This window comes from Nicotiana tomentosiformis, chromosome 2 (assembly GCF_000390325.3).
Source record: "Nicotiana tomentosiformis chromosome 2, ASM39032v3, whole genome shotgun sequence".
In the NCBI taxonomy this organism is placed as follows: Eukaryota; Viridiplantae; Streptophyta; class Magnoliopsida; order Solanales; family Solanaceae; genus Nicotiana; species Nicotiana tomentosiformis.
In genome coordinates this window covers 48,251,719-48,266,539 of record NC_090813.1, presented here as the reverse complement: position 1 = coordinate 48,266,539, position 14,821 = coordinate 48,251,719, and the positions used below count along the sequence as shown (strand labels likewise).

The window sequence follows — 14,821 nt, the reverse complement described above, 5'->3', positions numbered from 1 at the left end:
TAGCAAGATATAGCTCTTCTCCTACACGGAGACATTGGAATGAGATTAAGCATATATTGTGATATTTAAAGGAAACTCTTGATATGGGTTTGTTTTATGCTAACAAAGGTAGTGCAGATCTTGTTGGTTATGCAGATGCAGGTTATTTATCTGATCCCTATAAAGCTCGATCTCAAACCGGGTACGTATTTACATGTGGAGGTACTATCATATGGCGCTCCACAAAACAATCTATTGTTGCTACTTATTCAAATCATACCGAGATAATAGATATTCATGAAGCAAGTAGGGAATGCGTATGATTGATATCAGTGATTCATTTCATTCGAGAAAAATATGGTTTGGAATGTGATAAAAGATCCACAATTTTATACGAAGACAATGCTGCATGCATAGCCCAATAAAAGGGAGGATTTATAAAAGGAGATAGAACGAAGCACATCTCACCAAAATTATCTACACACATGATCTTCAGAAAAATGGTGACATTGATGTGCAACAAATCCGTTCAAGTGACAATCCGGCAGATTTGTTCACTAAGTCTTTGCCAACTTCAACTTTTGAGAAGATGGTATACAAGATTGGAATGTGGAGACTCAAATATTTGAAACAAGATTTTTATCAGGGGGAGTGAAATACGCACTGTACTCTTTTTTCCTTACTAAAGTTTTTTCCCATGGGGTTTTTCTTGTAGGGTTTTTAATGAGGCAGCTAGAAATGCGTATTACTAAATATGTGTACTCTTTTTTCTTCACTAGATTTTTTTCACTGGATTTTTTCTAGTAAGGTTTTAACGAGGCACGTTATCTTTTAATGAATATATAAGGGGGAGTGTTATGAAAATATTATATTGTAGATGTCTATTTATTACTCTGTTGTAGATAATCTTCATGAAGAAGATAATCCATTTAGTATTCTATTGAAATTTATCTACAAGTAGTTGATGCAGGCAGGTTGCAAGCAACTCAATGAAATGATTTGCAGCAGCTTCTTATTAAACATGCAGGTTGCAAACAGCTCATGCAGACAACTTACAAGCAGCTGATGCAAGCAGGTTGCAAGCAACTCAATGAATTGATTTGCAGTAGCTTCTTATTAAACAGACAGGTTGCAAGCAGCTCATGCAGACAACTTACAAGCAGCTAAAGAAAAGCCTTGCAGCTGCTTCCTGAAAAGCCTCGCAGCTGCTTCCTTTCTTTTATAAATAGAGGAGTTTTCAGTTCATTATGAACATAACTTTGAAAGTTGTTTGTCTTCAATTTATTTCTTTTATAGTCTTTATTTTATAACAAAGTTCAAATACTATACCAGGGTTAATATCTTTATCCATGTAACCGAACCACCCCTAACTTCCAAAATCACACAAAGGAGTCGTTTGGTAGGGTGTATAAGAATAATGCAGAATACAATGTATTAGTAATGCAGGGATTAGTAATACATGGGTTAGTAATGCAAGCATTAGTTATGCAGATATTATTTCTTATAAACTGTTTAGTGCGGAGTATTAAAAATTATAATGCATTGCATAATTTTTAAGAAAAATAGTTGTTTATAAAAATGTGCTCCACATTCTTTAGCTTTAAGGGACTTTAAGGATAATTTTGTCTTTAACCATACTAATGCATTGCATTAATAGCCTTGGTATTACTAATATAATAGTTTTTTATATATTACTTATACATAGACTAATACCAAGTATAATATATATATTAAAAAAATATATCAAATAAGATATTAGTAATGCAAATGCTTCCATTACTTTTTGCAATAAGTCCGACCAAACGATCCCAAAATGTAAAAGGAAAGGAAAACTCTATCTTGCCGCCTAGCTTCTAGATTATCAGACTTTTCAACGCTTCGTCAAATCAATGGAAACGCGGTTTTGAAACTCTGCAAACCCAAATCATCTTCCCCAAAATAAAACCCCTCTTTCCTCCACTGAACCCTCTCAGCGATCAACAATGGCATCGATCTACAGTTGTAAAGAATGCGGTACAAACTTCAGCCTCCACACCACCTACCTTTACCCACCCGATTTTTACTTCGAAGCAGGCAATAAAGGTACTCTATCTTTCTCCGCCGTTGATTCCACCAAATTCAAGTTCGAAAAAGAAGATAAAATCAGGCCTTTTTTTGAGACCATCAATTACTGGGGTATCCAAAGGAAAAGGACCAAGATGGCGTGCAATAACTGTGGGAAGGTTGTGGGATATGTGTATGATGATGGGCCGCCCATGACTGATAGTCCGGGTCAGTTTCACTTTGGACCTAGTCAGGTTATTCCTAGAGCCCCCAGATATAGGATTAAAAACAAGGCTTTGAACATTACTTCTGAGACTTGACTTGTTCTTCAGTTTTTTAGATGCAGGGATTTGTATACGAATTTCGAGAGATGTATGATGTTTGTGTATATGAGATTTTTCATTACATATTTCCTTTTTGTGATTTGTTCTCTTTCGTGTAAATATTCATACTGGTTGAATAAAAAAAAATTCGTTTTTTAGCCTCTCTCCAACTATTTTAGCAGTTGAATTTAAATTCTGTTTCAAAGAGAAATAAACGGATGAAATTAAGCTGGAATCAGAATTTGAATGGCTATTACATATCTGAGAATTAGTGAACTTGGAATGCTTTGAACTGTTTCCTGTTTTGTTGTATAAGATGTCTGAAGAGCAATAGCATGTTAGTTTGCCAATAAGTAATTTGATGATTTAGATGCATGGAATTTCTTACCCTACAGACAATTGTACGTTTATTACTGAGAAAGCTAGCAATGAATAGTTTGTCGACCCATTTTGAGGTTATTTGCAATGATTTTGCATATTTGATGATTGTACAATTTTCCGCATTGGCTTGTTATTGTAGTCAAAAGGAGCCAGTGTTAAATCCATGCATAAGTTTTGCTCTGTAGTTTTTCCTCTTTCTTCCCTGCATTCAATAATTTGGTCCTTGTCCTTCCTCATTAGCAGTTTCATGGTGAGACACCTTCCCTGCAAGATCTCTTGGCACCATTCTGATGATTGTCCTCACAAATACCAAATACAGTTATTTGTCTGATTACTGGTAGCTGGCATTCAGGGTCATTATAGTATAGCAAACTTGGATGTTTGTCCAAGATCGCCTTGTTGAGATCAGGCATATGTGTGCACAAATATTCAGAATCTTTGGTGAACTAATATTCAGAATGTTTGGTGATGCATTTTCTGATTATCCACTTCAATGGCTACCTATAGAAACTTGTCGAACCTCTGTGGCTCCTCTTCTAGCTATATAAAAGGATAACTATTGTGGTCATGTAGTAAGCAAAAAAGAAGAGCGATCTTGCTCCAAAATTTCATCTATTATGACAGAATGAAACAGCTGCAGACTTTTTCACTTAACATGCTTTTTCAGCATTATCTAGTTTAGGTGACTGTAGAGTACCTTCTCCGTGGGAGCTATGGCTGTTATAGAAAGATAAACAAATTACTGTTCTGAGAAGTCCTGACCATTGGCCTTGCCAAATTTTCTGACAACTTATTCGAGTTTCTTCTTAGAGATGCAATTTTACACCATTTTGTGGAGGTAGCACTCAGCCCTTGAGGTACTGGGTGTGTGGTTCCTCCCCTTAATAGACATTATTAACTAACTACATAAGTGCAGGCTAGTGGATTAGAAGTCTGGCGTCAATGCTATTCTATTGACGTTTTGCCAGAATCTTATTTAAAGACTCCTTCAAGGGCCATCTAGTTCAAAATTTTCGGTAGCTTCTGCAATATGACTCGCTGGTTAATCCTTGTTATCTACCCAGTCTTTTGAACATCAAAGTATCAAACCTGTAAATCCTCCAGCATCTGGCCCAACATATTATGCAAGACAACACCTTTTTTCTAGTATACACCAGTCAATTGTCCTTCTAATTTTTTTGTTTCTGCATATGGTGGACCATCCAAGAAATTCTGGTGCTCCACTTGCTTTATGTACCCTTCTCTTGATTAGATCCCTTATCAGTCATGTTCATGGATGAATATCCATTTTTGTTCTCTCTTTATTGAGAAATGTTGTACAATAAGATAGGAAAAGATACCCCCACCCCTTGTACTTTTATGAGGCTGGAAAAGAGATTCTCAGCCTACTATTTGCGACAACTTAGCTTCACTATGAGTATGATCCAACTTTTGTTCCTATCTCATCCTCGCTTTCCTAATCTCAGTACTATTTCTGTTGGAACTGTTAAGGTGAATGAGGAATTTATACTATTACAGAGGAGATTAGACAGAAAGATAATTAGAACACAGTTTCTTTTTCTTGACTTCAGAATCCACATAAGAAGGTGGTCAGGCTCTCTCTCCTTCCGGTTCATTGAGAACAAGTAATTACAAAAGAAGGAGATTAACATTCACCTATACTTTCTTAAAACAAGCTAAGAGTGGACAAGCTCTCTCCTTTACATTGAGGACATAGTTATCTTGTCATCATCTTTACTGGCAACTTGTATGCAATATATCTCTTTGTGAACAGGGGAATTTGTTACTCCTATCCTTTTGTGGTATCACTAGTTGTAATTGGTTATCAAGAGCAGCAAGTACATGAAATAGACGTGTTCTTGATTTTCGCCCTGGTACTTCAAATTAACTTGATTCCAGTTGTCTGCATTAAGGAGGAGGATTACAAACAATTTAAGGTGTCCTTGATGGAAGATGACGATTAACGAGAATGACATGGTGACTAAGACCAGCACCAAAGTTGTTGAGAACAAGAAGGAAACTAGAGTTGGTATAAAGGACTGGTAAGTGGTAAGTCCTAGTAATGCAAAAAATACATTTGACATGTTAGAGTAAAAGTGCAAGCATAAACCTCCTGTAGTGAAGTCCATGGAACACAGGCATCTGAATGCCAAGGCTTCTGGTACATTCCCCAATTTTATTGCTATAGGTCTCCTCTGCAACCAGTTACATGCACCCTTGGCTTTCTCTAGCCAAATTTAGCCGCTCATAGTGTCATATTTCGTTCATTTGCTATTTTGCTTCTAAATGTTTTCTTGTGGAGTGTGATCCTCAAAGGAAGTGTCTAATGATTGAAATGGCTGTTTCAAGTTTATGAACTAATCTGTGCTTTTATGAAAACTGTGCAACTAATAATGGTTATGTTGCCGGATATATATTTGATCTATTTCAGCTTTCAGCTCATCATTGTTCTCCACAGTACTTGTAGTTGAATCTGCGGACCATATTAATCCGACGATACTCTTCCTTAGCCTGCATTATTAAACCATCATGAGTAGACGGCATATGATTATTTTACTTCGTATGTCAGACGTTTTGATAGCAACATTTTACCCAATTCTAAAACGGAGATATTGTAGATACGTGACATTTACTCACATCTAAAAGGCCATCAGTCAACTGTTATTCGGGTGTGGAGCCGATATCATTGAATAGCAATCAGTTGTGACTTATAATTTCCAATCTGAATTGGCTGAATACTATGGTAGTTGAAGGTAAAATTCTACAAACAATATAATTATATCATGTATTGAGAAAAGAAAATTGGGTTAATCACTTTTATGCATACATGATTGGTGCATATGGTTTGACCCATCAAGAACCAGCCAATAGGTACCAATTAAACTTAAAGTACAATAATTTAAACCTGGACTATACCTAATCATAAGTGGTTGGTATCCAATTAATCACCTCATAAATCAGAATGTTTGGGGATGCATTTCTCTAATTTTCACTTCAATCACCGCCCTAATCTTGTCCAAGGTCGTTCTTAATAATTCTGGTAAAAATGTGCTGACTGAGAAAACTGGAGTTACTGTGACAGGATAAATTCGATGCTGAAGTTGTTCTTCTATTCTACTACTTTTCTGAAGGAGTAGGGTTGGAGAGCAGGTCAGAAGGCAAGCACCATTAAAGTTTCTTGATATGACCTACAGGGTTATGGTGAGTACTCTTTTTTCATTAACCAGATGTCTCGGATTCGAGCTCTGGATATGGAGTCGCCTTTGTTAGAGAGTGCTTTACCCCAATGCGGGACTTTCCGATGCAAATTCAGATTTAGTCGAGCTCCAATGTGAATACTGGACACCGGGTAAAACAAAAAAAAAAGTTTCTTGATCCGAGGTATTGTGCATATTGTCCATTGCAACGGTCAAAAATTCTACTTCTGATGGAAACAATAATGTTGCTTTTTAGAAGAAATTTGCAGCATGACACACAAAAAGACAAAACAATGGTGGGTAACTGATAACGTCATACCAAATTGCTGAGAAAAGATAAGGATAATGAAAAGCCGTTTTATTAGTTAATTAAGCAAGTGGTTCAGAAGTCTTCGATCAGGGTCATATTCTAATAAAATTTATTTATTGTAAATATATATCCGCAAGTTTGCTAGAATCAAGCTTAAAGACTCCTTCAAAGTTCGAATGCATCTATTTCAAGTATCAGCAATATAGCTCTCTGGCTAATCCATGTTATTTGCCGACTCTATTGTACATCAAACCTGTAAGTCCTTCTACATCTGGTCCCAAACAAGTCTATTCTTGAACCTTACTGAAATATTTGTGATTCTAACTACTAGTCAAATTGCCCTACTAATTTTGTTGCCGACTAGTCTAAACTCAGTCCCCACAGAAGAAAAACAAGTTCTGCTGGAACTTACAGTCATATTGAAGGTTTGAAAGTTTGGTTTGAACAATATATAGCTATCTCCAGTTTTTCAGCTTCAGCATATATTTTTCATAATCTTGAAAGCTCAAACTTCTAAATCCGGCAAGAATCTATTGGATAATAGTTGCTGAAATGAAGCAAAGGGAAGGTAAAAGTGTAGCTGATGGAAAAGAGATCAAGAAGACGGTTCCACCACCACCGCCACCACTACCAGCATGGAGGTTCATTTGTAGCAGGAAACAGCTATTTAAGCCGATGGCAGCACCAAGCCTGACCAAACAGGAGATTGCTAAGTATTGGAAGCAGAAGCGCAAAACTGAAGAAGATCATTTCCTTTATGCTATTAAGGCTGCAGCCCGTATCAGGGCGCGCAATCTCTCGGTAAAGTTTTAGAGAAGGGATTAAAAGCACAAAATAATTGGTAAAGTTTGATAGATGAATCATTGATCAAGCATACACCTTGTGAATTAGTATAGGGAAACAGTCCGTCTTTACAACTTTATCCTTTCATTCATTTGTTTAATTCCTATCATCTTAAAATTGCATCCTTTCTCATCTGTCAAGGAATTCTCATCCTGATCCATGTCCTGCAACTTGCCACAACTTTTTTGATATAGGCATTTACAAGAGTCTTATAAAGTAGGAGATATGTCAAATCACACAATATATGACTTCTCAATTTTTCCATACTCAAACTAGATAAGTAGTTAGTAAGAAATATTGAGTGCTCCACTTTCTTTGCGTGTTTTCCTATATATCAATAAGATTCCTTAGAAGTCATATCCATCCGAAGGTACAATAATAATAGTTAATTGAAGGACGATGTCCACAAGCAAAGGCTATTACGTTGCATTATTATATACACTATAGTTGGATTCTTCTTATGGGCCCAGTAGGCCACTACAACAATGAATGATTAAAAAAGTATTGGATGAATATTCATTGTTATTTTCTGTCTAATATAGATAGGAATATAAAATAAGTTAAGAAAATATACCACTCCCCACCTCTTGAATCTTTAAAGAAATGCGTAAGCTGCACTTTGGGACATACTCCGTATATGGCTAATGACTATGACTGAAATTTACTCGTCCCAATCTGTGCACTATTTCTATGGGAACTGTCAAGAGGAATTTGGAACTTATACTACTCCATTAAAGAGTAGATTTTGACAGAAGGTCAATTTACAACACTATATCTTGCCTGTCATCTGCAACTGTGTACAAACAGAGCCTATCTCGTCATCAGGGGAAATACTTGTCTTTCTGTGGGATACCTTGTGATATTTGATTATCAAAAGAAATAGAGATGCTTGAGAACTAGCCTTGCATCAGGATAGACTGCGTACATCACACCCCTTAGGGTACGATATTTTCTCATACCCTGCGTGAGTGCGGTATACTTCGTGCACCGAGCTGCCGGGCATCCTAATTAGTATTTGATTTAGATTCCAATATTCTTAATTAACTTGCTTCCATATTTCTGTGGTATTAAGGAGGAGGACTACAAAGAGTTTGTGGATTCGTTAAAGCAGGATGATGATGACAAGGAGAATGAAATGGCAACTGAGTACATATCCAAAATTGATGACAACATGAAGGAGAAGAGAGTTGGTATAAAAGACTGGTAAGTGGTAGAGACTTTCTGCTATGATATCGTTTTCTTTCATTAGTTTTAAAAGCAAAAGCCTTTTCAAGTATATACTTATATTTTTGAGATTTGCAGGTGGACAAAGAGCAAATATGCATATCTAAACCAACCTGCTTTGAAGTCCATGGAACGCCAGGGCTCCACTTATATTCCGCAACTATATTGCTACAAGGTTCCTCCTCCACCAGTTACAAGCACTTTCGGCATATTCTAAGGCAATTCAATCCTACGTACAGTCATGCGTCATATACCATATATTTATATTGTGCTTAAGTGTATATCATTGTTTGCTTTGTGTGATCCTCAAAGGAAGTGTCATATATGATTGAAATTGCTGTATTGGGTTTGTGAACTATTATGTGAACCAGTGTCAATAAATAATGCTTATTATGTTGGATGCTCTAACTATTTTAGCTTTCAATTCGTCAAGTATTTGCCATTTTTTTACCGGATGCAGGGGCGAAGCTATGTTGGCCCAAGGTGGTCCACTGAACACCCTGCGTCGAAAAATAATACTACGTATAAGCTGAAATATTACTTGTTATTTGTTTACCCGAAAAATGGATAGAGTTAAATTTGTACGTAGTTCTAAGGGTATGTGTATAACTTGACACAAATCGTAAGGATGAATAGAAATATCGAGTGTTGATTGTATGGAATGAAAAATAAGCAAAGTTGGAAAGAAGATGACTTATGGATTGAGTAACATGAATCAATCTATGAAGCTAAAAAATGATAACTCTTCAATATAGGAGTGTATGATATTTCAGTTACAATGTATGCCAAACTTGATCCCTTACAGAAATAATAACCACCACCTTTATAGTGGAGGAATCCTACTTTAGATATAATTAAAAATACATAGTGGGAGGCCCGTGATAAATCAGCTTTTCCATAATTCCTGCCAGGATTCTCTCCTCTAGTGCGGTTGCAACGGCTCTTGTCTATGAGCTCGGTATTGACTCGAGCTCTCGATCTTGATTCGAGCTCGATTCTGACTCGGAGCCTTGTATTGATTCGGGGTCAGTGTTGGTTGGTCTCTTCCTCATAAGCTCGATAACTTCACTTCGCATCATAGTTTGATTTGGATTCAAGCTCGACATTGATCGGTCCCCAGGGCTCGAAGCTTGATGACCTGACTTTGGACCTCAACCTGATATTATGAAGACGCTCTTCGATCCAATGTATTACCATTTCGATCAGTTCGTACGAAGGACTAACCGGTTTTGACCGTATACAGATAGTCCCCTCATTTCTCGGGAAGGATGTGGCGAGAAACGATATGATTTCCCAACGGCTCGATCAGATATAAGCCGGCGTTTACATCGGGCTCGATCATGACGTACATGATAGCTGTCCCATCGGTTTAGCTTCCCAAGGCATTTAATGCGTGTCAGACGATGGTCAGCCACTGTTGATACTGAACTGACATTGCTTAATCTATAAATAGCCCCTTTCTTTACCATTTACCACTTTTGCGTCTCCAATCTCCAAATTTTATAAAAGTTCTTTCTTGCATCTTCTGTGTTTATCTGTAAATCTGTGATTTTTTCACTGCAAAATCTCTCTTCAAAAAACACCAAATCTTTGTTACCTCCTTCTATTTCCGATCTTTAAATCCAAAAATGGCGAAAACATCAAAAATCATTCCTCAGAAAGAAAAAGCTTATTCTTCACAACCTGCCGCCGACACAACACCGGTGGAGCCACGGCCCGAGGAGTGCGTTCTTGGGGCGTGTGTTCTTACCTTCGATTTTAAGGTCGATAAAGGCTCGTCGGTTCCCGGCCAATGTGAGCCAGTATCGAGGTATATGTGTTCGATAACCGAGGGGCACCTCGAACAGCTAAAGAAAGATGGCAATTGGGAGAACAAATAAATAGTAATCACGTCTTCTGAAGAAGCTATCACCACTTACGTGAAAGGGGTTTTAAGTGTGTATACTTACCCTTTCACGTTAGGCCCCCTCGACCCTGTTATTATTGATTTCTACCGTCAATACCAAATAACCCTAGGCCAGATCCATCCTTCTTTTTGGCGGATCATTATTTTGATCCGTTACTTCGTGAATAAAATGGAGGGGATGCCTTTCACCCCCGACCATCTCATTCGATTGTACTGCCCTCGCCTCTTTCGAGGCGGGTTAATAAAACTTCAGCAACGAGCTACCAAGGTTCTGTTCTCGAGCATAGACGAGGACATGGATCGAGGCTGGATGGGCAGGTTCGTTCGAGTGAAGACTTCGGACCTGATTTCGACTGAAAAGATGCCATTTTCTGAGGAGTGGAACATGAAGCGTAAGTGTAATTCTGCTGTTATCTCCTACTATTTTGCCCCTTTTATTTTCTTTTCTCACCAATATCCCCTTTTTGTGATGTAGCGGTTCCTTGGATGCCCGGTGCAGTTCCCGACCTCAAGAACTGGGTACGGGATCTAGCTTCGATCTCCATATATGCTGAGCGCTCATGGCGCGATTTGTCAAAGGGCCGATGGGAGGCCAAGAATCATGGTAAGCCTCTTTCTCGTATCTTTGGTAATTCGAACGAGATGTTTTCCATATACTTAAATCAATTTTCCTGTATGTAGGTATGGGCAAAGATGCAGGTCCCCACCCGGCGAGGAAGTGGTTTCAATCTCTGTTCCAAAACCGGTGAAGGATAATAAGAGAAAAAAGGCCTATGATTTCGAAGATCCAAAATCGAAGACGAGGATGGCTCGTAAGCCGAGGAAGAATACCATCCCTTTAACCATGGAATCAGTTCTGCATCTAAGGTATGAAGATGAGGAAGAAGAAGAAAACGATGGGTCCGTACTGGTGGCCCGAATGAAGAAAACCATCGATGCACCAAAGGCAGCTGCGTCGATGGTGATTTATAAAGATCCGCCTCAGACTGAGGAGATATCGGAGGAAGGTTCGAGCAGAGTCCCCGAACCGTTAGAGATCGAGGATGCTCCCCACCGAAGTCAACAAACGGTGGGTATATCAGGAGAGGCCGATCCTGAAGCTCTCTGAACTGAGGAGAATGCCCCAAGCGAGTCGCTTGGGGAAATAGTAAACGGAGACTCGCCCAATCTCCCTGCCTTTTCCAAAGGGGCGATTTGGGAAGCCCAAGCTTTGGGGGCCCTCGAGATAAACCGATCTCATGAAGGGGAGGACCCCTTATGTGATTTGTTTACTGGTGTCGAGGATGTTGCTGGCCTAAGTGATGTGTCGGGCCTTTTATGTGAAGTGCAACAAGCTCTAAATCGGGTAAGCTCTAACTCCCTTCGTTGATACCACTTTCATGTTTGCTATTCTTTTCTAACTTCTTTTCTTCTTTCTTTGTAGGCCGCAACAGTTTATCGAGAAGCATGTTCTCGGTCTCGAGCCGAGCTGCGTCGATACGAGGCCGACCTTCAACGGGTCATGGAGGAGAGGAACGCCCTTAAACTCTTCTTAGGGCAAATGGGAGAGGAAATCAAAGACTTCTGAGCTGAGTTGGCCAAGGCTCACCAAGATCAGACTGATCTGTCTGAGAAGGTATTGATACTATTAAAAGCCTATGGGCTCGATATCGGAATGATGGCTAATTTTTTGATCTCACAACTGCAACAGAAACTTGAGATGATCGGGAAACTCCGTGAGGAGGTCGATGTGATAAAGGCAGAGTCCTTGAAGTGAAAAGAAAGTATGGACCGCCTCGCTGTAGAGAAAGAGGCTGCTCGAGCCCAATTATCATCAACGAAAACCAACTTCAAAGCATGAAGGAGAAAAGCTCGGTTCAAGCAAGAAAAATAGAGGAGCTCGAGGCTCGGTTGGCCTCCAAACTTGCCAAGGCCAAATCTGACGCCGAAAAGGCAAAGGCCGATACGGATGCATTCGTGGCAGTCTATCGGGCCGATGCTGAAGCTGCTCAGGTACAAGTAAGAGAGGCAGCCGAGAGCGCCAACACTCGATCACATTGGGTTGCTGAACTTGCTAAGTGCCGATCTCGGAGGGAGACCCTCGAGGAGATCCATGCTCGAGGTTTCGATCTCACCGAAGAGAAAAAAAGAGAGCTTGAAGCCGATCCTGAAGCCTTAGCTTTCGGTGATGATGATGGTGATGATGGGAGCAAGAGTGGGCCCGAGAATGGGGAAGAGCCCGATGGAGAAGATACTGCCCCCATAGATAACCAAGAAATATAGCCCTTAGTTTTCATTTTGTTTTTTTGTGTAGGGGCCTGTTCGGACATTGTAAATATTCTTATATATATATAAAGATCTTTTCTTTTCCCGACTTTCTTCTATTTTATTCTCTGCCTCGTGAAGATTTTGTTTCATTCATGCCTTATGAAGATTTTCATAAGGCTTTAGGCAATTTGATCGTATTTGGACCTTGTAGCCTTTATAACTGAGTGAGTGCTTGCTCGAACTCGAAATAAGGTAGCCCGTAGGCTTAGTAGTCGAGTGAGTGATTGCTCGAACTTGAAGTAATATAGCCCATAGGCTTATTAGTCGAGTGAGTGATTCGAACTCGAAGTAGTGTAGCTCGTAGGCTTAATGATCGAGTGAGTGATTCGAACTCGAAGTAATGTAGCCCGTAGGCTTAATGATCGAGTGAGTGATTCGAACTTGATGTAATGTAGCCCGTAGGCTTTAATGGTCGAGCGAGTAGTTGCTCAAACTCGAAATAAGAGTAGCCCGTAGGCTTAGTAGTCGAGTGAGTGCTTTCTCGAACTCTAAGTGATGTAGCCCGTAGGCTTTATGTTCAAGTGAGTGATTCGAACTCGAAGTAATGTAGCCAGTAGGCTTAATGATCGAGTGAGTGATTCGAACTCGAAGTAATGTAGCCCGTAGGCTTAATGATCGAGTGAGTGATTCGAACTCGAAGTAATGTAGCCCGTAGGCTTTAATGGTCGAGCGAGTAGTTGCTCGAACTCGAAATAAGAGTAGCCCGTAGGCTTAGTAGTCGAGTGAGTGCTTGCTCGAACTCGAAGTGATGTAGCCCGTAGGATTTATGTTCAAGTGAGTGATTCGAACTCGAAGTAATGTAGCCCGTTGGTTTAATGATCGAGTGAGTGATTCAAACTCGAAGTAATGTAGCCCGTAGGCTTAATGGTCGAGTGAGTAGTTGCTTGAACTCGAAATAATGTAGCCCATAGGCTTAATGGTCGAGTGAGTAGTTGCTTGAACTCGAAATAAGAGTAGCCCGTAGGCTTAGTAGTCGAGTGACTGCTTGCTCGAACTCGAAGTGAGAGTAGCCCGTAGGCTTAATGGTAGACTGGCAGTCCCCGATTTGTGGGGTAATCATCGGCCCTTGAGCCTGTTTGCGTAATAGATCATGAAATAGAGGATGGGTCGTGAGACATGAGATATGGGCAGAGAAGTTTCTTTTCATGTCGTTATACATGTGTTTATATTTTGTACCAGGGATCGAGCAATCTACACGAGCATGATTCGTTTTAACCATTTGGCTCTTACAATTTTTCCTATCGGAACCCTGTTGTTATGAAGTAACTTTCTTGCATTGAACTTGATATATTTGAGGATAATGCCCCACCAGTATTCGAGGTTGATTGTAAAGAGGTCTTGGATACTGTTAAATTGTTCTACGTTAGCACGATCAATGGTTACCTCATTAAAAACCTTGCCGAAAAACCCATTTAGGATAAAACCGGTCTAAGGGAAAAAGAGTGCAACGCATGCTTTCAGACCTAAGGCTTCGTGTTGAACGATCCATCCTTGTTCTTGATTGAACTCCTGCAAGGGTTAGTTTCGAAATATAAACGAACATGGGAGGGTCGTACCTTAGCAGTAATATCGTTTTAGGTGTGACACATTCCAATTGCTTGGTAGTTGTTTACCGTTTATAATACCGAGTTTGTAGGATCCTTTACCGATGTTTTCGAGTACTTGATACGGTCCTTCCCAGTTCGGACCCAGTTTTTCGTCGTTTGATTTCGGGTGCTGAGGGTGACTTTCCTTAGCACTAAGTCCCCGATTTTAAAATGGCGAAGATTGGTTCTTCGATTATAGTATCTTTCGATCCGCTGCTTTTGGGCGGCCAATTGGACGAGAGCGACTTCTCGTTTTTCATCCAATAATTCGAGGCTAGTATTCATAGCCTCGTGATTTGACTCTTCTGTTGTATATCGATACATGTCACTTGGTTCCCCGACTTCGACTGGAATCAAGGCTTCAGAGCCATATACTAAGGAGAACGGGATTGCCCCCGTACTGGATTTTGATGTTGTTCGATATGCCCAAAGAACTTCGGGTAAGATTTCTCTCCATTTTCCCTTAGCGTCATTCAACCTTTTCTTTAGGTTTTGAATGATAGTCTTGTTCGTCGATTCGGCCTGTCCATTCCCACTAGGGTGATACAGTGTCGATAATATCCTTTTTATTTTGTGGTCTTCGAAGAATTTTGCCACTTTGCTGCCGATAAATTGTTTCCCGCTGTCACACACTATTTCAGCGGGTATCCCAAATCGACATACGATATGATCCCAGATGAAGTCTATAACCTCTTTCTCTCTTACTTTCTCGAATGCGTGTG

General features: G+C 39.7%; 2 protein-coding genes across 3 annotated transcripts; both read left to right on the top strand.

The window, feature by feature from the left end:
• Positions 1–1,788: 1,788 nt before the first annotated feature.
• On the top strand, positions 1,789–2,503 carry LOC104091053 (uncharacterized protein At4g08330, chloroplastic). Its single transcript, XM_009596306.4, has one exon. It carries the CDS (start codon positions 1,962–1,964, stop codon positions 2,340–2,342), a length of 381 nt encoding a protein of 126 aa, XP_009594601.1. The 5' UTR covers positions 1,789–1,961; the 3' UTR covers positions 2,343–2,503.
• A 3,788-nt stretch (positions 2,504–6,291) lies between these two features.
• On the top strand, positions 6,292–8,708 carry LOC104091051 (uncharacterized). 2 transcript variants are annotated; one of them, XM_070195278.1, is made up of 4 exons: positions 6,292–6,488; positions 6,778–7,034; positions 8,149–8,279; positions 8,379–8,708. In XM_070195278.1, the coding sequence occupies exons 1-4, from the start codon at positions 6,455–6,457 to the stop codon at positions 8,515–8,517; spliced, it is 561 nt and encodes a 186-aa protein (XP_070051379.1). In that variant the 5' UTR covers positions 6,292–6,454; the 3' UTR covers positions 8,518–8,708. The 2 variants fall into 2 exon arrangements, with proteins under 2 accessions (XP_070051379.1, XP_070051380.1); XM_070195279.1 differs by having other exon boundaries at positions 6,362–6,658.
• The last annotated feature ends 6,113 nt before the right edge of the window (positions 8,709–14,821 follow it).